The following is a 27302-nucleotide window of genomic DNA, read 5'->3' on the forward strand; positions in this document are numbered from 1 at the left end:
ACCACGTGTATATAATACGCATTTTGGCACATTTTGAATTAGAACTTTAAAGACTTGTTAAGTACTGTCACTTTTTCTTTCAAGGGTTCCACGTTAATGGTTGTCATATAAAATGAACAATCATTGGTAGCTGGCACGATGTTAAAAATAGTTCGTTATCAGTGAAGCCAATTTATCCAGTGTGTTAGAAAACGAGTTGAACTCAGAAATTTGGAATTTAAACAAATTATATAAGAATTTACAAAAGACAATCTCTTCCTTCCGGGTCAACTTCACTTATATATTGGTTTTGTATATAAAAGGGGAGATCTTTTAATATTGAAATAAAGATATGATAAATGACAAGTCACCATACGGGTACAGGTTACATAACTTAATATACTTTTAAATAGAAGTGGGACATTTAAAGACGTATCGTATCCGTTGCTGATACGTTGACGTATCTGAGAAAATATCTATGTGTTATTGTTTAATAGATTATTTTCAGGTTTAAATATATGTCTTTCCATGTTTGATATCTTTCTTTCATTTATACCCATTGCTTCACTCCTTTTATTACATGATAGTTTTCAATTTATGAATACACGTGTATATGTTATCACTCGATGGTTAAACCATCACCACTTCTTCGACGTGAATTAAATATTTATGAGTGCTTCTGTAGCAATGTGTATTACGAAATTGTGCAATAAAATCAAAACAGCAATAGTACAATAGAAAAAACCCATATTGTGCATATATACAAATGAAACTTCGTTTAGAAAATCGGGACTTTGTGGCAAATTCATTAAGATATACAGACTTGAATAAAAAGATTTTAATTATAAAGTTTAAAACATAGTTTAAACACTTCTTAATGTGCTAGCCTTTATCATGTTTATTGTTAACAAAAAGTTATTAAGGATTATGTACCCTTGTGTTGATTCAATGCTTAAAGGGGCACTAGCTGTCAAATTCATGGTCACCGATTTGACCCAAATTCTCATATTTGATATATAACAATGTAAAACATTTATCCAAACTATCAAAAGTCTAAAATACCGTAGTTTCACTTTCATTGTTGACACTCTTTTTCTTTAAACAACCAGTACACGTACAATGCATGCGTTGTCTAACTCTAGCTAGGGATATATTGAAGTTCACATGAATACGGATTTACAGAAGTCGACTCATTCACTTGCAAGTGAATAACTAATTATCAATGTGTTTTAGCGTAATTTGACAAAATTCAACATTTTTTGCTGCAAAAAGAGAATTGTTATTTCACTATTTCACTTTCATTATTGATTGAAAAAAACAAAAACCTTTTTTTATTTATCTCGTAGCTAGTGCCCCATTTAACATATGGCAATTTTATAGAAAATCCACAGCCTTTATCCTTGTACTCTCATATTTGGCAATTCGATTACTGATAGATATAGCATTATTGCATGCAGTGCTAGCATTGATTTCCTTGAAACAAGTTTATTATTGTAGTTATTGGTTAAAAACAAATAAAAATATCGACCAATTCAAGTACACCTTTTAGGGTATGCTCGAATTTTAATAGTGACTCAGCAGGAGGTACTTTGGAATTTACAGGTTGGTTAGAACGTTTTGTAAAAAATAAACACTAGCACATCATAGAAAAGCAAGTGAGTAATCTATGTTTAAAATTTTATAACAAACATCTCTGTATTAAAGGCTGTGGATTTTTTTATAAAAATCTTGGTTTATTTGCCAAAAAGTATTTTTTATCTTTTAAATGAAATGAACCAGTAAATAATGATGCTTTGCATCAAGTTTCCCCTTGGTGTATGTACAAAATGGCCTATCTCTATTATTCGTTATATCTGCAGTTTTGATACAATTGAAGTTTAAAAACTTCGTACAAAAATTGCTACAGAAGGGGTCATGAACCTTAACAACTATTCAAAAACAAAACTCGCATTAAGTCCGAGATTAAGTCTCTAAAGTCGAGCGCACACTAGAAGTTATAAAGTAAGTGTATGAATATTGTTAACATTACCTTTATTTGTTTTTATTTTCAACTTCACGGCTGGGTAGTTTTACTAATTTAGATTACAAGTTTCAAAACATATACAAGTATATAGATTGACACGTAAATTACTTGACTTTTATATGTGTGTAAATGTTAGCTTCTGTTGTCGTCTGTGCAATGTTTTCATTATTATACTGTAATATATAAATATTTATTAAGTACTGAAATAAAGTAGAACCATCTTTTTTAGCACAATAAATATAATTAGTCCATATTTTGACATACACTGAGAAGCAAGTATGTTTATAACAAGGTTTTACGCTGGTAATTTTGAGGCCCGTTATAGTTTGTTGTTTGGTGTGAGCCATGGCTCCGTGTTGAAGGCCGTACATTGACCTATAATTACTTTTTTAAATTGTTATTTGGAAGAAGAGTTGTCTCATTGGCACTCACACTACATCTTCCTATTTCTATAACTAATACATAAATTACAAAAAATATTCAACATTATTTATATTTCAGAATTGAAAGAGATAAAAAATAAACATTGTCCTTTCCTTTTCCCCCAATCTCTTGTCCCTTTTCTCGAGTACTAGTACTATTGTATAAAGCACGTAAATAATTACTTGAGTAATAACCCATATATACGTTAAGATACGTCAACGTATCAGATACAGATACGATACGTCTTTAAATGTCCCACTTCTAATGTAACCAATGTGGACTTTATATATTCTTTAAAGTTATATATGTATCATTTTCCCATGACGCAACAAAAAAGGAAAAAACTTCCCTGAAATAGATATGTTTAACAATGAAATTAGCATTTGTTCATTTTACTTTACCCTATTTGATTTTCTAGTTATAACAATACTGTAAGTATCCATTTACCAAGAAGTATGTGCATTTTCACTGCATTGTTTTAAAAACAAATGTCCGGCAAACCAATGTGTGCAATCTTGTTTTTTTTTATTCTATAACACATAAAGTGGATAAATACAATTATTTACATGCATGTATGTTTTCTGTTGTAATAAGATTATTTATATGAAATGTTTCATTAATGCATGATTTTCTACCAAAAATGATTAAATTTTTATCAGGAAGATATTGATATTGCATGATTGGATATTTTCCTTTGATTTCTGAAAAGATTACAGCAATTCAGTTTAATTATAAATTTTGTAACATTCGAACACTTACATATAATGACACGGCTGTGTTTGTTGTGTGAAGCAAATTATTTGTCGCATCGAATGAATTACTGTGTTAGTTAGGTGAAGCCAATTGATAATCGCATCGAATGAATTACCGTGTTTGTTTGTGAAGCCAACTTATCGACTTATCAGATAAACGATAATAGAGATTCATATATCATATAATAATCACATTTGATTATGTTTCAATGTTTTAAACAATTACAACTGTTTTACTGCCATGCTTTATTAATAATCAATGTAATGACCAGTCATGATGACCATATAATTATTCCCAGGTGAAAACAATGTCCATTGCTATATGGTTGAGTGGTCACACATTCAGTTGGTAATCGAAGTATTATATGTTGATTTCACGTGTATTTTACCCTTTTTGTTTTATTAGTTTATGTCTTAGATTGTTAAAGTGCAGGCTAGCTTGGCAACAGCGTTCAGTAGTATACGTTTATAGATATCTAGTGGTTTTTCTGAAGTACGTCTATCTTTGAATTCAGACAGAAGTTGATTAAACTTGTGATTTGATGACTTCGAAGCCATTGGAAATTTTGAAAAGTCTTAATTGCAAAGTTTTGCTATTAGGTTTCAAGATTCTTGTCAAAAGAATGTTTGATTAAAGTCCATTTCACATTGCCTTCAGCCTGCAATGATGAAAACTTTGAATTATCTTCATTAAGAAGTAAGACTTCCAGGTCATGAAGAGATAACAAATCAATTCAACAATTAAAGTATTACTACGCTATTTGAAATATTGATTCCGATGGGAGTTAGAACGCATCTGATTCTAACCGCAATGATAATTATTTAACAACATTGTCTTGTTACTTGCACTGCTTGTTAATGTCATCCATTGTTGTCTGTCTCAGCATGATAAACGTTTTGATAATATTATATCCTTGAAAACTTCAAATACTTCATAAAAATTTAAATCACAACAACAAAAACTAAACTCCGAAGAAAATTCAAAACGTAAAGTACCTAATCAAAGGACAAAACACATTTAACGAAGGGACCACAACTGTCATATTCCTGACATGGTACGGGCATTTACAAATGTAGAAATATATTGTATCTATTTAGATATTCATGTCTCCTTCTCTTTGGCCTGTATAAATCAAATGTAATTATATGTTTGTACTGAACTGAAAGTAGAGAAGATGATATCGGGATATCGGGATACCCACATCATCTTTTGTTCTGTTTATGGATTTACTGAAAAGGTTATGTCTAAATTGCCCTCTGATCACTGTCATGCGGTACAAGCGATATGTTTAGCTTGCTTTTAAACCAGGTTTAATCAACCCCTTTCTCTGTCCCCCAATAATCTTGCTGCTTGGTTCAGTCTGTAGTTTGGATCGGAACCAAGGCACTTGTTTTTACCGTTCAGTTACGACAATAAAAGAATTAGAAAAATGAACTGAAAGCCCCTACCATTTTATGCATATCTTATATTGCAATAGGTGATTTAACTAAGCTAGAATCTAAATCCAGCTTATCAAATTTTTGATAGCTGCTAGAATGAATTTATCGGAGAATGATTTAACTATTTAAACGTAATTACAAAGTTTAAAAATTGTAAAGATTGTAAACATCCTTGTCATATAACAGGATTTTTTCCGAAATTTGAAAATCTTTTAAAATTATTTATATCAAATTTAAAAACTAATCCTTCAGATTCAAAAACAGCAATGCGAGTATTTTGTTCTAACACATCGAATTGCAAAATCGATACGAGGAAGATATCTGCTTTAACTCAAGTGTTAATCAATCAGCTAATGCTGAATACAGCTTTAACACAATAAAATGTTGACAAATCCTTAGTGCTGATTGTGGTATACCTCTACTTATACTAGGAAACAATTAACTAGAAAATACTCTCAGGTTCATTACACGCCACTCAAAGTACATTCCTACCATGGGTATGACAAGTTAATTTCTGTAAAGTCGAGAAAAGTCAACAACTATAGTCTGTCATTTGGTCTAACAAAGTTTAAAAGTGAAAGAACATGAATAGACAAAGTCTGAAAACATAATGATACAATTGGCATCAACTGTTCAATTTGGCCGCCATATTTGATACCAGACATACGGTCTAATTGATTTAAGTGTGGTCGTTTTCATACAAGTACCTTAAGTTATCTCATTATTACTGTATCATATACAACGAAAATAAAATCTGCAGATCATACGAATATTATTAAAGATAAATAAAATATAAAAAAGAGACATATATCATGTATATATTTATTGAAAACTTGTTCTTGTTCAATTACCTGTGATCAGAAGAAACACGTATACCAGACAATATTGGAGAAGTCTTATCAATATTTCATGTCCGTAATATTAAAGGACAGAAACTATTTTGTTTATGTCTTTGGATCTTATTTTTTTCGATATCATAGCTGTACATAGGTACTTTCCATTTCTAAGTAGCAACATTCCAGCAGCACCTGCATACAGGGTATACATCTCCCAATTGATACGATATTTCCGTGCTTGCATTTCCTATCATGATTTTCTTGATAGAGGGTTACTGCTCACAGGAAAGCTATCAAACCAAGAGTTCCAAATGGGGAAGTTGAAATCATCCCTTCGTAAATTTTATGGACGCCATCACAAGTTGGTTGACCGTTATGGAATAGCCGTTTCACAAATGATATCGGATATGTTCCTTACGTCGTAACTACAATCCCCTTCCCTTTCATGAATGTGACCTACCGAATTAGACTATTTACCGGATTTAGTATCACATAAGCAACACGACGGGTGCCACATGTGGAGCAGGATCTGCTTACCCTTCCGGAGCACCTGAGATCACCTCTAGTTTTTGATGGGGTTCGTGTTGTGTTTTTTTTTAGTTTTCTATATTGTGTCATATGAACTATTGTTTTTCTGTTCGTCTTTTTCATTTTTAGCCATGGCGTTGTCAGTTTGTTTGATTTATGAGTTTGACTATCCCGTTGGTATCTTTCGTCTCTCTTTTAAGGCTGTACAAAAATGATGCAGAATTTCTAACAAGATAATACTTACTTAATCATGGCTCTAAACAGAAGTTTTAAAAGACATAGTTGAATTATAAGTAATAATTTAAAACAATGAATATGAAGGAAATCGTTACTTTAACTAATCTTATATTATATCTCGCAAACACTCATAATAGTTCTTAAGGAAAGTTTTGAAACTACACATACATTGTAGATTATTAGTTGTTAGAACGACCTTTAGTATGATGCAACAAAACAATGTCAGTTCATGTTATACTTCATATGGGTGAAATGTTTTTTATAAGTTATAATGTTTTATAAGATTAACTCGTTCCAATTGAGGGTCGTATTGAAAACTATTTGAAACCTTTCAGATTTTCGTACAAATGTTTACAATATGTGCATAACAGGTAGCTATATAGTATAAAAGGATATTGCCGACTTTCTAAGTTTAATACATCAATAAACAGTTAAATTTTCAATTTTGTAAAATAATAGTAAATGACAATAATTACCCCATAAAATTATTTAAATTTTCATTTTGTAAAAGCTATCAAGTCCTTTTTTGTCATTAATCTTCCTCTTCTGTCACATAAGTCATCATTATTCGTTTAACAGCGAGTTCTTAGAAAATGTGTTAACTTTTTACAATCATTGATGCATTACAAATAAACCATGATCAGGGACCTAAAGTTGTACAATTTTTATTTTATTTTTAGAAAAAGGGAATATATAGCGTTATGATTTGGTAATGTATCAAAAAGAAAAAATCACAAAAATACTGAACTCGGAAGAAAATTCAATCGAAAAGTCCCTTATCAAATGGCAAAATCAAATGATAAAACACATCAAACGAATGAACAACAAATGTAATATTTCTGAATTGGTAAAAAAAATGTTTTTGTTATATTTGGTTTATACCTAATATTTGCCTTAAGATAGATGTAGGAAGATGTGGTATTATCTCAAACTAACATCTCTGTATGGCGTACGAAAGTGGTATAAAATGCAGCGACGTTTAAAAACGTCAAACTGAAAGGGCTTTCTAGTGATGATAATGTTTCTATCTCTTAGGTAAAAATTCAAACCAAAAAATTCCCATTGAATCCCTTGTTTCTTAACGAAAGGCAACCAATAGTTACCGATGTTCGAAAGTCATAAATCGATCGAGAGAGATCATAGAAGGTCGTGTAAAAATAAATAAGTTTTCATTCAAGAAAAATATAAAATTTTGTCAGTAAATGCGAGTACTATCAAATCGATTTTTCTTGTTAATTTGACGTGGAGATACTATTTGCAATGCCTTTTATATTATTCAATGTTTACTTATTCAGGGTTATATCTGTCAAAATATCAGATTTGCTATGTGTTTGGTATTGCTATAAATGTTCACTTCTTCATTCTCTGAACAACAAAATTATTCATTTTGTAAAATATATTCCGTTAAAACTGTATATCTTACAATAACAATATTTTCATTGTGTATATAATGTTTTTGTTTTTTTTAAATTGAACATATCACAGCCTAAAACTACTGTTGCCTTTATAAATTCGCTCCTTTAAATGATTTTGTTTTGCATTGTATCATAGATCATATTTATTCGTTGAGTGTAATTTGTTTATTGATTGAGTTCAGCCATTTCAATTGATATTGTATAGTATGTCTTTCTATACTGTGATGTTACACTATTGTTTTAGATAAGGGTGAAGGTTGGTACCTTTTTAAAAGTTTACACCTGTTGCAATTATTTGCAACTGTCATAAGTCAGAAATATAATGTTTAGTAGTTGATGTTTGTTGATGTGGTTCATAAATTTGCTAGTTTCTCGTTTTTTATAACCCCGAAGGGTGACTGGGGAACTGAAATATGGTCTCTTGGTCTTCCCCCGACCGGCATTGAAACGCTTGCTGAATTAGGGCGTCTGTTCGGCTGTGCGGGATCTATCAAGTTCCCCAGTCTTTTCCGGTCAGAATGGGGACGTTAAATCCAATGTCTCGTGTTAAGAGAGTGCCACAGTCTTTGCACGTTGAGAACCCTTGCAACAACTCTTTGAGGGGTCCGTAGGTGGCCTGTTGCAAGGCAAAATTCTGTCCCTATCCAATATAACCTCGTTTTCCAGTGGCAGTCTACATTTCCCCGACCATCATCCCAGATGGCCTCTCTTGTGACTGACCTACCTATTGTATTTATTGTGAACTTGTTCTCGTCCTGAATATGCATGAAATATTTGCCACTGGACGTTAAGCAACCAACAATCCATCAATCAATCAATCGTTTTTTATATAGAAGAGACCGTTGGTTTTACCGTTTGAATGATTTAACACTAGTCATTTTGGGGGCCTTTTATAGTTTGCTGTTCGGTATGAGCCAAATCTACGTGTTGAAGACCGTACATTGACCTAGAAAGGAACACGTTAACAAATGGTGACTTTGTTTGAGAGTTGTCTCATTGGCATCCAAACCACATCTTCATATATCTACCTGCTACAATTCCCATAGCACGTAGTTATTAGTTTTCATACATTATTTACACTCCTGGTACCTTTGATAACTATTTAATCGCCACACATACACTAGTTTCATTACAAGTGTCGTATAATATATTATTATGTCCATACACTACATCAATTGAACGATTGTGGTTTAATCCTCGACGTAAACATTAAACCGATAGGAAGAATGATATCCAATGTGTTATCTGACCAACTCTACTGCTTTGGTCCATTTGTAAACTAAACTGCACTGAAATCAATCCTATAGAAAGCAATAAAAGTAGAATGTTTTTGTAATTTCACCACATAAAAGATGTTATCCTATAAACTCTCAATCTTTTAAACAGTTGATGGTGATAAGTTGTCTGTTTTAGTGTCAATAGAATCGAAATAAGTTTCGTTTCAAACAGTTTATCAAGTTACTCAATTAGAAAGTATCTATACAACTGACAAGTTTCTGCTGAAAAGGTTTTATATTTTCTTGAAGAATTCAACAAGTCGGTGACTTCGTGACCATACATTACTAGTACTTAAGACAGTTTTATTTCATAGATTTGGTTCGGAATTCCTTGTATATAGTAACTTTTAACATTCAAATAATCACTATGAGTGAGTTTTAATATCTTGTCAATTCAGGTACGATGCATTCAACTAACTGAATGTATAATTTAATTTCTACTAGACTTGTTAAATCTACTCTTGGTGTTTTTTTATGAGCTCATATGATCATATTTATTTCTAAAAATAAAAGAAAACAAAGACATTTATAAAGTTACCGACTGTCTGAATATATCCTTTACTAATTTTCAAAAAAGTTGCAGTTAACATTAATTTACTGAGATATGTTAGCATAAATCAGTAAGGTTTTTAACCGATGAACCAACGCCTGGTTTATTGTATTCTAACGCTAACCCCCCCCCCCCCCCCCCCGATGGGTAATGAGGTATTCTTTACTTCGCAAGTGTTGATGTCAGTATCAAGAATTGACCTGCAGAGGGAAATGTTCAAGTGGTCTTTGCTCTTTTATTCCCAAGAATACTCGTCTGATCTATAGGTTTACCGGTTGTGGCTTATTCCCGATCGTTATATTTATTCTACTGAGTCTGGACTTACATCGTAATAACTTGTATGAAATTGAACTTAATTGTACTGCTCAAATTATTGGGCGTCATAATTGACAATAAAAAACTTTGTATTGTATTTGTATTGTACTCCATGTGATAAATGTTTATCTGCTTTGCAGGATAAAGAATAATGCACATTTGTAATAGTACTGATTTTTTATAGTTCGTTCTTATCTTGTACTGCTATACCACTGTCCCAGGTTAGGCGAGGGTTGGGATCCCGCTAACATGTGTAATCCCGCCACATTATGTATGTATGTGGCTGTCTAGAATCAGGAGCCTGTAACTCAGTTGTTTTGTTTTATCTGTTACATATTTGTTTTTCGTTAATTTTTTAAAAATAAATAAGGCCATTGGTTTTCTCGTTTGAATTGTTTTACGATGTCATTTCGGGGCCTTTTATAGCTGACTCTACGGTATGGGCTGTTCTTATTGTTGAAAGCCGTACGGTGACCTATAGTGTTAATTTCTGTGTCATGTTGGTCTCTTGTGGATAGTTGTTTCATTAGCAATCAAAACACATCTTCTTTGTATAGTATCTAACATTAAAATTGAAAATGGATGAGTCTTTATGGTACCATCTTTCTTGTGAATGATAGTTGAACTGGATTGTATTGAAACACGATCTAAGTTTTGTTTTAAAGCCAACATCACTGACATCTTCATTTTATTATTATATAATATTCTGTTGATTTTATAAATCTGTTCGTGATTTTAATTACCCAAGCCTCAAAATAATGATTAATGCCAGATTAAACTTTTGTGCAAATTCTGTTTTTATTGAAGATTTAATTACTAACGGAGCTATAAGAACGTTATGAATTAGTAAATTTAATCAATCCTTTTGAAGTTATTCTTTTTAAAATGAGGATATATCTGCTCAATTTAGGACAAGTTTACCTTAAATGTAATAGGAATTAAAACTTTATTTAATTTTCCGCCCCTTATTTTTTTTGTGCTTAAAAAGATGATCACGACTTTAGTCTTAGAGGATTTGTATTTGTTGATTTTTGTTATGTATGCTATTAGTAACTGTGAGTACTCTCAGATCTGTGTTAAGTGTCTTTTTGTGGTGGGGATCCCGGTTAAAAACTTACCTGCCACGTCCACTCTGTGTTTTTGTAAAATGTATTTATGCTTTTTTTATTTGATGAATCAAGCCTTCACTTGATTTGCATAGTGTGTTCTTTTGTTGTACTGTTACTCTACTGTGACATGTTACTGGAAGTTTGACTCCTTCAAATAATTCAAAAGAATCTTTATGTTCTTGTCCTTCAGTAGTTATCTTTCGTTGCTGATATAATATTTGTTTCTCGTTCATTATTTTGTATATAAATCAGCCCGTTTGTTATATTAATCGTTTAACATTTGTCATGTCAGTGCCTTTTATAGCTGACTATGCAGTATGGCCATACGATGAGCTTAATGTTTGATTGCTGTTTTCCTTGTGATGAGTTGCCTGATAGGGAATTATGCCATATCTCCTTATTTTTATATTCTAAAATTTAACGATTATGCATTTGCTTTTTGTACAGGGTGAATTTCGTATCTGTTTGTGTAAATATTAAATACTCTCTTTTCTTTATATTGTACCTAATACTTTTATCTTGTGATCGATGTAATATATGTATATCTGCTTTGCAGGATAAAGAATAATGCAAATATGTTATAATACCTTCTTGTTGTTATTGTTCAGTGTGGCAGTGCGCTAGTATAAGTGGTGCAAAATAAAGAATACTGCAATCATGTAATAATACCTTTTTGTTATGTTTCAGTGTGTCAGTGTGCTGGTATCTGTGGTGACCTTGACCGCTATATCAGTTGAACGATACTTAGCTATCTGCCGACCATTGTCATTCCGAGGCTCCAGGTTCCGAACAGCGCTTGCTGTGCTGATAATATGGATACTTTCTTTAGTGTCTTCGTGTCCATATCTAGTGTTTATGACATCAATTCATGATGATTTAGTTCCTGCATCAATTGTGTTGCTAACAAGTTGTGTATCATCCGATTTCAACCAAGAATACATATTCCAGATATTTTTGATGGTAATATTTTTCCTGATTCCATTCCTCATAATGACATATACATACATTCGGATCGCTTTGTGTTTATGGAGAAGCAGTACATCAGGTTCGGTTGCTTTAGGTAAGTATGAATAAGGTACTGGGAAACAAATTTATGAAAAATAACAGAATTTGAAAATAAAAGACTATCTAATAATCGAAGCGAGTAAGTATTAGCTATACAAATGAAGCAGCATGTCAAAATGTTCGACAAAGATGACATTGGTAAAACGTTGTCAAAACAGAAAAAAAATATTAGAACAAGTTTCCTTATCAATATTTGGCACAACGTTTTGAAATGTTTGGTCTAAAATACGTCTCAACCTTATACTTGTGTGTTTTGCTTTCTAATTTATTTTTATCTAGGCGTCACCGATAGACCTTATGTAGACAAATTAACTGATCTTAGATACCCGGAATAAAATTTGGAATTTGCGAAAAGCGCGTTTGGCGTATCAAGTTATAAACCTGGTACCTTTGATTGCTACTAACATAAGCTGTTTCAAAACAAACTAATTTATAGATGATAGTAACATCAAGAGTTTTGGGAATCCAACTATATTCGTTTACTTTATTGGTTTTACTAAAGTCAATTTTCATTATTGAAATGGAAGCATATCCTGTACTTCATTGTTTATAATATCACCAGAAAATGAATTTGGGTCTTAGGACATTTTAATTTAAACATACCTGTACTAAGTCAGGAATATGAAAGATATTTTCTAATTGTTTGATTTGTCACAGCTTTTGATTGGGACGTTTATCAATTGACTTGGAGTTTGGTATGTTTCGTAACTCTACTTTTTACCTCGTTATCGGTCCAAAAAAGAGAGTTATATTGTGTCATCTGAAAGTGATCTTTCTATCCTGATGTTTGCGATTAACGTTCTAAATTTTTAGTAAGGATTAGTAAAACTATGTATCTTCATTTTTATTTTGCGAATGCTTTATACATAAAATCACTTAATGAGGTAGTTACATTCCAGCTAGCTGATATCGCAGATGTTAGATTCCTTAAGGCTAGTTATATATTGCACATGTCTTATTCCTCAAAATAAAGGCAACTATAACCCTACCGTTAAATTGTAAGAATCATTTTTCAGACACAGCATCAAAATTGCTTCTATTGCGCAATCAATTTTGATGCACGAGAAATAGTAACAGATATCAGTGAAAATGAAAAAAAGACATGATTGTACCTATCGCAAAAAGAAGACAACCATTTTTATTATGATTGAGTAGTGATAGGCTATTGATATAACAGTTCGACTGCTTAGACCACTGGACCAACGCGACCCGACTTTGATTTGGTTAATTTCCTTCAAAATCTGGCAAGAATCATTGTGTTTTTCATTCCTCCTATTTTGATCTTCAGTACCATCGTTTGACATTATTTAATTAAATAAACCCAATTTTAACCTGGCTTAAATTTTTAAATCAGGAATATTCGTGTAAAATATTAAGTTTGGAGAACGTAAAACATTCCCCGTTTCCATTCTCGATTTTATATACAGTAAAATTATGAAATATGGTGAGATAATCATTTTCAGGCTATTCCTAGAACCAACGTTTATCTTTGAACAATGTTTTGATAATGTAGTTATAAATCAACGTAAACGTTTCCAATCTTAAGTAGCGAGAAAAGTGTTTTAAGCAGTACACTACAATATGATTTAATTATCAATTCCACAAAGGCATCAACTTCTGTTTTATTTATTAACTAATATGAGCTAGCTACAGATACATATTTTCGCAATAACAAAACTTTTTCATAGAATTTAATAGGTATCAAGAGAAATCTTTCAATTATAAATTTGATACCATGAAGGTTTTTTTTATGTTACATAAAATTATCAAATAATAGAAATCAGTTTTTTTATCCAATTTCAGAAGATTAAAGTCAATTAACTTCAAAGGTTCGATGTTGGATAGTTCCAAACAGATTTGAAAATTCTTCAACAGATGGAGATTGATTGTTTGTATTATTCCCTTTTGTGTTAAAGTGAAATATAAATTGTAATTATAATAGAAAGAGATTAGAATTCTTTCATTCATAACTTTTAAATCTCAAACAGTTTGCTAAATACAGCGTTTCAAATGATTATTGTAGTGTGTCAACTCGTACAAATAATACATTCGCTAAATACGGCTAAGGTAATCCATTCCTGGGATGAAAAATCCTTCGTTTTTCTAAAAGTTTTAAGTTTTGTAACGGGAGAATTATATAATTGGCCATGTGATTGATATTCATGTTAACATCGAAGTGCTTACTACTGGGCTGGAACGAAACGTCCACCAGCAGTGGCATCGACCCAGTGGTGTAAACATTTATCAAAGATACCAGGATTATCATTTAGTACGCCAGACGCGCGTTTAGTCTACATAAGACTCATCAGTGACGCTCATATCAAAATAACTGTACATCCAAACAAGTACAAAGTGAAGAGCATTGAGGTTCCAAATTTCCAATAGGTGAGCCATATACATCTAAGGTAATCTATGCCTGGAATAAGAAAATCTTTGGTTTATTCGAAAGAAAATTAAATTGTAACAGGAAATTTATATATTTTGACCATGTGATTGATATTCATGTCAACACCGAAGTGTTGACTACTGAGCTAATGATACCCTCGGGGACGACCCAGTGTTGTAAATAGAAAAAGTTTTCTCTGGACATTATGTTTTTATAATAGGTAGTGGATACCGGTATAAAAAAGATGTAGGTATAAAATAAAGGCAACATTAGTATATCACTGTTTAAAAGTCATAAATCGATTGAGAGTAAACAAATCCGGGTTACAATTTTATTAGTTATCAAAGGAACCAGGATTATAATTTAATACGTCTACATAAGACTCATCAGTGACACTCAGATCAAATTAGTTATAAAGCCAAACAAGTACAAAGTTGAAGAGCATTGAGAACCCAAAATCCAAAACGTTCTGCCAAATACCTCTAAGGTACTCTATTTCTGGGATAAGAAAATCCTTAGTTTTTCGAAAAGTTTTGCACCAGGAAATTTGTGAAAATGACCAAATGATTAATATTCATGTCAACACCGAATTGCTGACTACCGGGCTGGTGATACATTCAAGGACGAAACGTCTACCAACAGTGACATCGACCCAATGCTGTTAATAGTTATCAAAGGTAGAAGCATTATACTTTAATACGCCAGACGCGCGTTTCGTCTATATAAGACTCATCAGTGACGCCCAGATCAAAAAGAATATATTTGAAACCATCATGGTCAAGATTAACTTCCACTTTTCCTAATTTGTGAATGATATTCCCCCCTCTAAACTCATTCTGTTTAAATATCATGCGGACTATGTACATTTATATCATACCATTATATCAGTATTGATGTATTTCAATTGAATATAGTTCCTCGTTTGAAAAAGTAAAATCGCAAATATACCGAAATCAGTGGAAAAAACCTAAACGGAAAGTACCTTATCAAACGGCAAAATCAAAAGCTCAAACACATGAAACTAATGAATAACAACTGTTACATTTTTTTCTATATAGAAAATGTCAAACTCATGTCTATTTATGATTTGTGTGTGTGTTAAATGAATATTAGAACTGTTTGAGCGTTGATCGTTTTTTATCTTCTGGATACTTTGTTTTAATCTCGATCGTTTAACAGGCATTAGACAGTATTTTTCTTCTTACTGTGTCATGGTTGCTTGATAGCCTCTAGATTCTACTTTCTTTTTTACGTCTCGATTGCTAAATATCCTCTGAATTCTAATTTTATTCGTTTCAATTACTTGATAGCCTTTAGATTTTAATTCTTTACTCGTTTATCAATTACTGTCCTCTTGATTTAATTATTAAATGTCTTGATCGTGAACTGCCCTCTATATCCTATATTTTCTATCAGTCTTTTAATAACCAATATATATTTTTTGTTTACCTTGCCTCATTATCATTTACTATCTTCTAGATACATATTACTATTAGTTATTGTTGTCTCCCATCATTGTGATACTATTCTTTTTGGCTCGATTGTTTAAATTCTTATAGAAACTATTGTAATGTGTCGCAATTGTTACATTTCTCTGTATTCAAATTTTGATGGTATGGATTTTTCAATGCCCTATTGGTACTTAATTGATTTTGCCTCGTTTTTTAAATGTAATCCTTTTACGCTATTTTTATTTTCATCGAACTAGTTTCTATCTGTATTTGTCTTGGTCTTTCAGAGTCCTCTTGTTGATATTGCTTTGTATTTCCATATTATATAGAGGGTTCATCATTCCTCTCTCTGTTGGTTTATTAAGTCTTATGGTAATTTTTGCTTTATATTTCTTTGTTATATAAAGGGTTCATTATATTATCTGATATAAAACATGGTTAATTTTGATCGTGAAATGGTAGTGATAGACATATCATATAGACATTTGTTTTTGTTTTTGTGTTCTATTCTAAAGCCGTCTTTAGTGCAGTTTACAATACATATTGCTTAATTCGTCGTGTTCTTCACTCAAATGCTTACACTGATATGTACTTTAGCCTATCGTAAGATAAATCAAGTAATAAACTATAACTGCTAAAGCTTAGATAAATTACGAAACAATAATTGTGGTATTAATTCTGATACTTTTGCATTAGACAAACTGGATTAGTTATTCTCATTTTTTACCCTCTTTAACATGCAACTTCAAATATCCACAATCAAACGCCAACTTCCACATTGTTCCAGTTGTAAACCAGTACTGTATAGTCATGTGAGTGAATCCAACATAGTAGACTCGTTGTCTGATATAACACCAATTACTAGTGCCAAATTCTCAACGGACAAGCATAAACTAATTGCGGGAGCCACCAGCGAGATTCTTCAATAAGATTCCGCACATGTCTATTACATAATGCACAGTTATACAAGCAATTCATCAAAGAACATGAAAACTTCCTTACATTTGATGTTCTGTAAGTGGAAAATAATGACAGATTACTCTTTATCTTAACCATATTCATTATAAATGAATTATAATGTGTTTGTAAGCAGTTACATATTTTTTATTGTAAGTTATTGTCATTTCAGATAGTAGATCGGAAGCAGCAACGATACAATCCAGAGCGAGAAGACGAACAGCCCGGATGTTGATAGTTGTAGTTATTGTGTTTTTTATTTGCTACATTCCGGTTTATTTGAGTAATATATTCAGGTAAGGCTATAATAAAAGAACGGTCATGAGGAGTCAACATTGGCCTATCAAAAATAATATAAAAAGTGAAAAGAGATTTATGTATAAGAAAACCTTTTAATCCTAGCTTAGTATATCCAGCAGATTTCGATTGGTGTCGTTAGCCTATTTATACGGAATTTGCTACCCGTAACTCCACATGGCAACAATTTGAATACTTTGCCAATTTGCATAGTTGCCATATAGTTTTTATCATTATGTCAGCCATTTTAATAGGAAAATGCATGGCGAACCAATAATTATGTAAATATGCCAATAACGTTGTCATATCAACAGTGTAATCGTTTATAGGTGGATTGTCGATAGTTGTTTTTTTAACTTTTGTTCTTGTGCTTATGAACATTGTCTACATTCTGCCTTTTCAATTTAAAATTGGAAGCGTTACCGTAGCATAATTGCTGTATAGAAAAACGACAATTTTTAAAAACGCTAAATTCAAAATAGAAATGAAGACACAGGAAGAGAATTGTAAAGAGGGTTGCGTTTTAGTATTGAATATAAAAACGAAGATGTGGTATGATTGCCAATGAGACAACTCTCCTCCAGAGACCAACGGACACATAAATTATAAATATAGTTCACAGTACGGCATTGTCTCATTTATTGAGTTTATGACCTAATTTTTATTTTACAATGATGAGTTTATCCTTCCATGTCAAAAGTTTGAAAGCATTTACCCTCAGAATAATTCAACCTTATTTGTAAATATCAGCCAAAGTGAGTTGCTAATTTCAGATTCAGTAAGAAAAAAACGTGATTATACGTACATAAGATATTGTTTACATTTGTATCCAAGGGCCAAAGTCGCGTGGTGCAAATCCTATGAAAATATTCTACGATTAGCGAGGGGCTTTACACGAGTTTTTTTTGTAATTCCGAGGTTGTTCCAAATGAACAATTGAATTATATAGATTTTCAAAGATGTCATTTATTATAAAGAAAATTCATTAACAATTATATACTGGTAATTGGCAATCTCGTCGTTAATGAATGGGACTTGAAATTACTATGCAAATAACCCACTTTGACGTCAATCCACCTATGAAAAAACGCTGAACGACATATTTCATTTCAGCTTCTCTTTCTATGGAATAAAACATTCCAAACCGAACGGAAAATTCGAAATGGAAAGTTCCATAACAAATGCTAAAATGAAATGCCAAAATACATCAAAGTAAAACAACTGGCATAGTCCTGATATAGTACAGGCATTTTTATGTCTGTACAATGGTTTTATAGCTAGCTAAACCTATCACTTCCATTAAAGTCGGGAAAAATTAATTGTATTGATAACATTGATGAACAAACAGAAAGTAAAGTCAAACATCTAGGTACCCAAGTCAACATTTTGTCCTTATCTAAATCACTATAAAAAAAACTATGTCATCAAAGAAACAGAAAATTCCATGTTGACACTTTATAGTTAGATATTGAAATTGAATGTTAAATGTTAAAATAGAATATGTAAACTTTAAAAAACCATGTTGGAGTTTGAACATTTAAAGATATAAAAAAGAGTATTTGAAGAAAATAGATAATAAAAAAAACAAAGGTTTAGATATGATACGCGTCCAGCTTCTTTAGGTGTTGTATGGATTCAAAAAAGTCTTTTTGTTTATTATTGCATGCTTACTTTGCTTGAAACTCCAGACAGCAAGTATATTCTTGATGCATTATATTTGCATGTTGAAAAACAATTTAGTGTGGAGGTGTCATACATTCTCTGTTCAATACTACGGAGATTAACAGGGTGTATAGTTTTTTCGAACTATCATAAAATGATCCAGTATATCATCTTATTTATCGTCTTAATTATCAGGTTCGATTATTTCATTTAAAGCATTGCTAAATTACCAGAGTAGTGTTTAGTATGTGGCATAAATACGAATATTTAAATGTTCAGGACTAACAACAATAAAATGCACCAATTCTTTGTAATTATCTAACTTTTCTGAATTCCTCTCTGGTTATGTCGTTTGAATAAAAGCAATAACATCCAGCGAAAAAGTAGCCTTTTTTTTTGTTTTGAAAATTTTCAATAAACATCGACTTGTATTTTTGTCAATCTAATGAGTTAAGACTTTTTCAAGTGATTTGTATAGTTCGTTCTTATGTTATACTGTTATACCACTGTCCCATGTTAGGGGAGGGTTGAGATCCCGCTAAAATATTTAACCCCTCCACCTTATTTATGTATGTGTCTGTCCCAAGTCAGGAGCCTGTAGTTCTGTAATTGTCGTTTGTTTATGTGCAACATATTTGTTTTTCGTTCATTCTTTTATATAAATAAGGACGTTAGTTTTCTCGTTTGAATTGTTTTACGTTGCCTTCTCGGGGCCTCTTATAGCTGACTATGCGGTACGGCCTTTGTACATTGTTAAAGGCCGTACGGTGACCTTTAGTTGTTAAAATCCGTGTCATTTTGGTCTCTTGTGAATAGTTGTCTCATTGGCATTCATACCATATCCTCTATTTTATATTTACATACCAGGATTGAAATTTGGTTTTTCCGCCAGTAGCGCGTTTAGTCTACAAACAGACTTATCAGTGACTAGCTTTCCTACATGAATTTAAAAAAATGCTCATATTTAAGGCTTTTTCGAATAGAAAGAAAAACTTCTAAGACTTTTAAAAATATTGAATTATAAAACTTAAAGGGATTTCAGAACATAGTTTTTTTAACATGTTTAAAGTATTCAGGCATTATGGCTTTATTATCAATTTTGAAGTATGTTGTTCCTAACTGATATGATCACTGATTTTAGTTTAATTCGTGGTTCTGTGAATATATACGAACAATTCAAATTCTACTGAAAAATAACTTTATGAGTAATACTTTAAACATGCATATGGTATTATTGTAATGTGTTATTTATTTTGTCTTTTGTGATGTCCAACGATTCCACTAGCTTTAATAGGGGATTGTATATATATTTATTTCCCCAAGTTCTTGTGAAGTAGTCTTGAAGACATATTCTCTATGGTCAACCCATCAATTATGACATCATATGCGTGTTGAAAACAGTTCTGCTTGTTATAAACTGTTGACAAAGCCATCATTGTCATTATAGTCAGATAGCAAATAGAAATGATAGCTCATTCAAGTTCTCTTTAATGAATTATCAAAAGAATAGATATAGTCAATATACGTTATTGATAACGAGAAAGGAAGTCGGCGACACATAGTACTTAGTACTTTGTTTTAACATTGGCGACAAACATTACTTAGCAATTTGTTTTAACTAACGCTAACATATATATTATAAAAGTGCGTGTAATATAAAAAAAAGTTTCCTTTACTATAGATATAACAGCTATAAGCAATGGATTGATTCACCACAGTGGAAAATGATTTATTCCGGATTTGTGGTCGCTTAATCAATGTATGACTATAACACATCGGTGTATTACTATTGTCCTTAGTCAATGCATGGTCATGACGAGAACAAGTACAGTATACAGAGGCTGTACAAAGTTTCAATGATTCTTAACGTACATAAAGCATCGTATACTAGTATAACGCTGTTGTCATTCTGAAAAAAAAACGTGGCAGCGTATCTTTACATTCCTAAAAACACAGCAGACGCACCACTTTTACAAGTATTTAAATGTCGATCGCAAAAAAAATCAATGGTTGACCATATTTGTAAACGGCAATCAATCATAAATTTAAAAAGTTGATTCAAGATCCCGAACTTAACAATATGTAAATATGTATTCATATAATTCACATCGGTCACTTATATTTTCATCTTTGCTTTATGACATATATTTAACTATCTTTGATGTTTAGGGAAAACTTATAAAGAAGAATTAACAAGCTCAAACACGCAACATTCGACGAAAACTAATGTATTCTAGTTTAGATATCTGCCGTTAAGCTTTATAGTCATGATGTATTCAAATAGTCCCAATCCAATTTAGAACAACCATTATTATGAATGGGAACTATTAAGATGAAAAATATGTAATTCTAATGCGTTTTTGTTACTTTCAAATGTATTTAGTTTTCTGGAATAATGATTAGATATGTATAAAAAGAAGATAACAATTGAAGTTTATAAAGTTATTATAATTTTAATTAGGCATCTTTACAGAAAACAATAATAGGTTATAGATTGACTTTGGTATAATTGCCAATTATGTTCAGGTTAATTTTAAACCGTCTTTTTTTGTTGAGGAGTTTGTTTGTTATATATATATATAAATTAAAGCAACCTAATATTATAGTGGTTATATAACATTTATAATATTGAATGAAAAACAAACTTCAAAGAAACAGAAGAATATATTAATAAATTTACAACGAAAAACACAAAGAATTTCATTGTAATAAATATTATAGCTTTTAGCCGTCGTATTGCCTCTATAGAGCATGACTATATGTATTGTAGTTCCTTATTTTATTTCGTGTATGCTTACAATTTAATTATATCTTTTATTCGGCCAAGGTGCAAATTGATCAAAATTATGAATAAAACGATTTGATAATTTAGTAAAATAAGTTATGAAGCAACATATGGTATTAAGATAAGATTGATCGTCTCGCATTCAAATTAAAAACAAATTGAAAGAAAAGAATAAAATAAATATTACACATATTCACCAATAATACATATGTCATGCATTAAATAATCTTATTAGACATGTAATATCGGCCCACTACTAACAAGAGAAAATGGTTAATTGAAGTACCAACTTCGAAATTGATCGAGGCTATTCAGAAATCAATGCGGATGCATTATTTAAATTATTTTGACTAAAAAAAACACCGATATTTGGTACAAACGTAAATGAGATAAAAACCCAACATCTAAAATTACCTGAAACAGATAACAGAGCTTTTTGTTGATATATTTTACACAAAAATAGGCCATTTTGGACAATTTATTAAGATGCTGTTGAAATCTTCTAATTAAATTGCAACCTTTAATGTATAGACTCTAGAAATTAAACAGATATGACTTAAATAACGGAAAAACTATTGTGCCTTTCTAATGGAGATAAATCCAGAAAAATGTTTTAAACGTATGAAATTATTAAACTTTTATATTAATTTTCACAGAACTAGATTGATACCGTTGCTAGTTTGGTCAATCTTGATTATTCCCAGACACTCCAATGTTTTTCTCCAGCAGGTTCACATTACCTTTAACTTATTTAGTACATCTGTTCGAATCTCTACTTTAAAATGCACCTCCGTTTTTTTTTATTTAATTTGGCTTTACAAGTGTTTCGATTCGAGTTTAACTGAATCGTGTGTTCTTTGGGCGTATCAACATATAATTTAACTTTCATGGGTTTTACTACACAAATAAAGTTTTTATGGCGGAAAGGCAGTATTCGGAATTCAAGAGCTTGTAGCTGCTATTGATACTAAGTTGATGAACCCGGTTTATGTCAAAGATCGTCCCGTTTTTTCTTTTTTAAAGTTCATTGAGATTCGTGGTTGGTTATTTACTTTGTCTATATTCAGTTTTGTTTTTCTTTGTTGCCATATTGGTTTGGTACTATATTGAATGTAAGACAATATTGCGGCTGCTATACCCCTAATTTTTGACAATTGTACATGTTTAATTTATTCACAACTGGTTGTCAATATAATGAAAGTGTATGTGACTGTCATACTATATATAGATATAGGAAGATGTGGTGTGAGTGCCAATGAGACAACTCTCCATCCAAGTAACAATTTTAAAAGTAAACCATTATAGGTTAAAGTACGGCCTTCAACACGGAGCCTTGGCTCACACCGAACAACAAGCTATAAAGGGACCAAAAATTACTAGTGTAAAACCATTCAAACAGGAAAAACCAATCTATATAAACAACACGAAAAACGAGAAATACGTATATATTACATAAACAAACAACAACTACTGTACATCATATTCCTGACTAAGGACAGGTGCAAACATTTGCAGCGGGATTAAACGTTTTAATGGATCCAAACCTTCTCCCTTTTTCTGAAACAATAGCATAACACCACAACATTGAAAAACACACGATAAATTATCAATAAGCAGACTTAACTCAATCAAAAAACTTATGATTACACAATGAACTAATAAATTTGACTTGCGATATCTGAATACAAATGCACAGTTAATTAAATATTAGAGACAAACATTCATGACCAACAAGCTAACAAACAAATTCAAAAAAGCCATGGCAGGATATCACTGAGAAATATTTAACTAATCAATATTCACTTTAGAAAAAAAAACGGTTTGAAAAAAAAATTATAATCTTGAAGTTTATACAAATGGAGTAAGAATAAGTGAAAAATAGAAGATATTACAAATAATCAAAGCTGGTGTACAGACAAGATCCATATAAATAAAAAATAACAAAAAAACAGTATAAACAGTATCAACAGGTCGAATTAACAAGAAAAATACGATTTGAGAGTACTGGCAGTTACTGACAGCTAGTCAAAAGCCAAAACCAATTAATAATTCAAAATCATGCATCAGAGACTAAAATCAACTAAAACACATCCCACGGATTTAGTATTTTAACGTCATTAATAGTCAAAGAAGACATGACTTGTGCAATGCCAAAAATAAATGTATCGACAGGTAGTAGGATAGTGAAGAGCGACTTCTATAGAAATAAAAATTAACGTGTCTGTGTCTCTATACATCTAGCCTCAAAAGATAATACAATTTAGTTATGTTTTAATTTGCTAATGTCAACATCAATATTAGTGCCAATGTGAACTATATTCAGAGATCTAATTACAATATTGGTACGATAACCCTTACTTATAAGTTTGTTTAAAGGTTCGATGAGTTTACAAGGATCACATAGTGATTTCCTCGCTTTAAGTACAATATTACCATAAAATGTAGGATGTGAAATACCATTTCTAAAAAGCTTTCTTCAGCCAGGTATAGCTAAATTTACTAATCAAATCTTTGAATCTATGAAAGAATTTAGTAAAAGTTTTAAGTAATTGATGGTATCGAAATCCCTGACACAACAATTTACCAGTGATGCATTGATAACGTTCGTTAAAATCTGTGACATCAGAACACACACGGGCAAACCGAACGAGTTGCGATATATAAACACCGTATAATGGAGCCAAAGGCACATCGTCGTCTAAAAAGGGAAAATTAACAATAGGAAATGCGGTTAAGCTAGCTATGAAAAAAATCAATCTATCATTTTCTATATATGAAAATGCCTGAACACTGCACATCAGGCATTTGGCAGGTGTTATATATTCATTTGTTGTGTTAATGCTTTTGATGTTGCTAGTATGTTTGTTAACGACCAGTGGAAAGATTTCCGTTCACATATTTACACATTTTGAGAAGCTTAGGTTTCAACCCCTAAAGAAATATTGGATATTGAAGGATGCTTGAGTCTTCAATGTTATGGTAAATCCAGAAAATTACATCAGACGCAGATGATTGATTAAAGTCTTTATATAAAGATGAAACTAACTTTGAATTTGACCGACACGCTGAGCAGAATAGTTTTATATAATTAACTTATTTGCTCCTTTAAAAAAAATACTTTAAATGTAAAAATAAGTATATAAGATCTCATAAAAAGGCGAATTAGATACTCGGAGGTGATCAAAGATCTGTGTTATGCTTGATGATATTATTAAAGCTTGGTATTTATAATTTTTGTTTTTTTTTTTGTCTACCGAAAAAGTTTTCTTTAAGCCTTGACGTCGTTATATACACATAGTATTTCTGGCATAGGGTTACGTTTGATTGGGTAAATGTTACATAACTCTGGATAAAGGGTGTTCTGTGTTTAAATGAAATGTATTAAATCAGATGTTTTGTTGTAACTATCTATTTCCAAAATGTTTAACAGAAACGTAAATTACTATTGGTATCACTAAAACTGCTTTAACAGAATAGCAGTCAGCTTATTGGAATAGGCATAAAGCTTAGATGAAAATTAGACAATGTAAGAATAAGAACATTTTATAGATAAAAATAATAAACATGATCATTTAAAAATAATAATGATAATAATAGTTATGTGGATACAAAAATAGATATATTAATGTGACTAAATAAATGTGACGGTAAACTATTAAAGATATAAGACTGTTCTAGAATTATGAAAATAAAACAGCCCATTAAATGTTTAAGATACAATACAAATTGCAATTCAGAAGGATTAAAATTCATCCTTGTAAAAACTGGAATTGCAATAGATTTCGACATTTATATATCCAGATGTGTATTAGGAAAGGTTCTGGTCTTAAATAAGATAATACCAGGAATAATAGATATGAAATTAGAAAATGTACAAATGTAATGCGTCTGTCTTTATTTAACTCAATCAAACAATCTCAAAAATAAACGAATGTTATAACTTGTTGAACATGTGTATGAAATTTTTTCTGAGTTTTTCAACTGACAATTTACAAAAACAGTGTGTAATGTGTCATGTCAGAATCCGAAACACTAATCACTGATGTGAAAATATGAAGGACTTAAAGTTCACCAACAGAAATATCCACCCAATTCTATAGAAAGTTTGAAATAAAACTGTATAAAATGTATGCTCTTGAAGTACTGTTATGGATTAACCTTTATTAGAATCGCTTTAAACCAGACATCTAAACGTGCTAAGAACTCAACTATATATTGTTATACTAGGAATTATGAATTTGGTATCTGATACCTGTGTACTGTCGAATTATATAAAATTAAAAGTTGTTGTACTGATAAGTACATACTTATCGGGATTATAATTGCTGTATTCATAAAATATAGATGCAAATACATGTGCCTTAAATAGAGTCTCGCTTAGTTAACGTGACGTGTGTTACTAATCATGGAAATTCTGAAAAGAACTTTAATTATTCTGTCGTTGCAGACATTACCAATAAAGATTAACTGTTTCTTACTTTTGAATATGAGTACATCGCACGAAGTTCTAGTCTAATTCAATTTTTGGTCTTAATTGAATTGTACTTTTCATGTACAATATTACACTAAAAAGTGTTTATACTGTTATTTTCTATGTATCAAGCTTAACGTGGCAATATAAGCACAGGCTGTCTCTATTAAATATATCACGCAGTTGTTCTCGACATTAATAAAAGTTAAGGTCAAGGATGTTTATGCAATAGGTTGATAGTTCACAAAAATTCCGTGATTTGTTTTGATAGAAAAAATGTTGTTTTGTATACAAAAAAAAGTAAAATCACAAAAATACTGAACTCAGAGGAAAATCAATTTGGAAAGTCCATAATCACATGGCAAAATCAAAAAACAAAACGCATCAAAAACGAATGGACAAGAGCTGTCATATTCCTGACTTGGTACAGGCATTTTCAAATGTAGAAAATGGTGCAACCACCGTCATCCGGATCGCCATTTCAAAATGAAAGACACCCTTATGTTAAATAGTTAGTATTCAAAATTATTGTAAAGGCTTAACATATATATACTTTTGATATAATCATATTTCCTTCAATAAATCAAACAATTATGATAATAGAAAAATGAAAGAACTATAGTTTATCAGGGATGAAATAACAGATGCTAAAATTATAGTGCTTTATTTTCTGAGGGAAAAACAGACGAAAAGAGTGCAACGTGAATAATTTCCTTTGGTCATGTTGTGTATTCGATATGTATATACTTTTAATATAGTATGGTGTGTACCTCTAATTTTTACATTATGTCTTGGTTTTTTTTGTTTTTTTTGGCTCATTGTTGTCAATACATATGTTACTGTCATAAGTTTAAGCTAGCTATCAATCAACCATTGTCTATATAAGAAATTGTAGTACCAAGTCAAGCAGTTTATGCTTTTTATTTTGACATTTGATTAGGGACTTTCCGTTTTGAATTTTCCTCATACAAACGCTACATATAAATTGTCTTTGTCCTTACACCTATATCGTCATGACTTCTTCTGCTCTTATGAAGAAAATAAAATATAGATCAACTTCTTTTTTAAATTAGTTACTTTGTTTTGTATTAAATATATGCAATATCATATTTAAATATACCCGTTGGATTATGTTATTTCCTACTGTTGATTTGCTGGTATAACCAATACACGTAATCAAGATGTCATTGCAGTAACTACAAGTACAATATTATGTTTTATCGAAGATATGCGGGTATGGCAAGTACAACCGATCAGGATTTTCTTGTAGTAACTATAATGTACAATGTTATTTTCATTGTAGAAATGCGGGTATGCTCGAGTTGGCATTTTAGTGACTATAAT

General features: G+C 31.2%; 1 protein-coding gene across 1 annotated transcript in view; it reads left to right on the plus strand.

The window, feature by feature from the left end:
• LOC134705792 (orexin receptor type 2-like) overlaps positions 1 to 27302 on the plus strand; it is a 34769-nt gene that overhangs the window by 1009 nt on the left and 6458 nt on the right. Inside the window, exons 2-3 of the mRNA XM_063564512.1 lie at positions 11572 to 11944; positions 16916 to 17039. Coding sequence (XP_063420582.1) covers positions 11572 to 11944; positions 16916 to 17039 — 497 coding nt within the window. The remainder of the gene's footprint in view (positions 1 to 11571; positions 11945 to 16915; positions 17040 to 27302) is intronic.

This window comes from Mytilus trossulus, chromosome 1 (assembly GCF_036588685.1).
Source record: "Mytilus trossulus isolate FHL-02 chromosome 1, PNRI_Mtr1.1.1.hap1, whole genome shotgun sequence".
NCBI lineage: Eukaryota > Metazoa > Mollusca > Bivalvia > Mytilida > Mytilidae > Mytilus > Mytilus trossulus.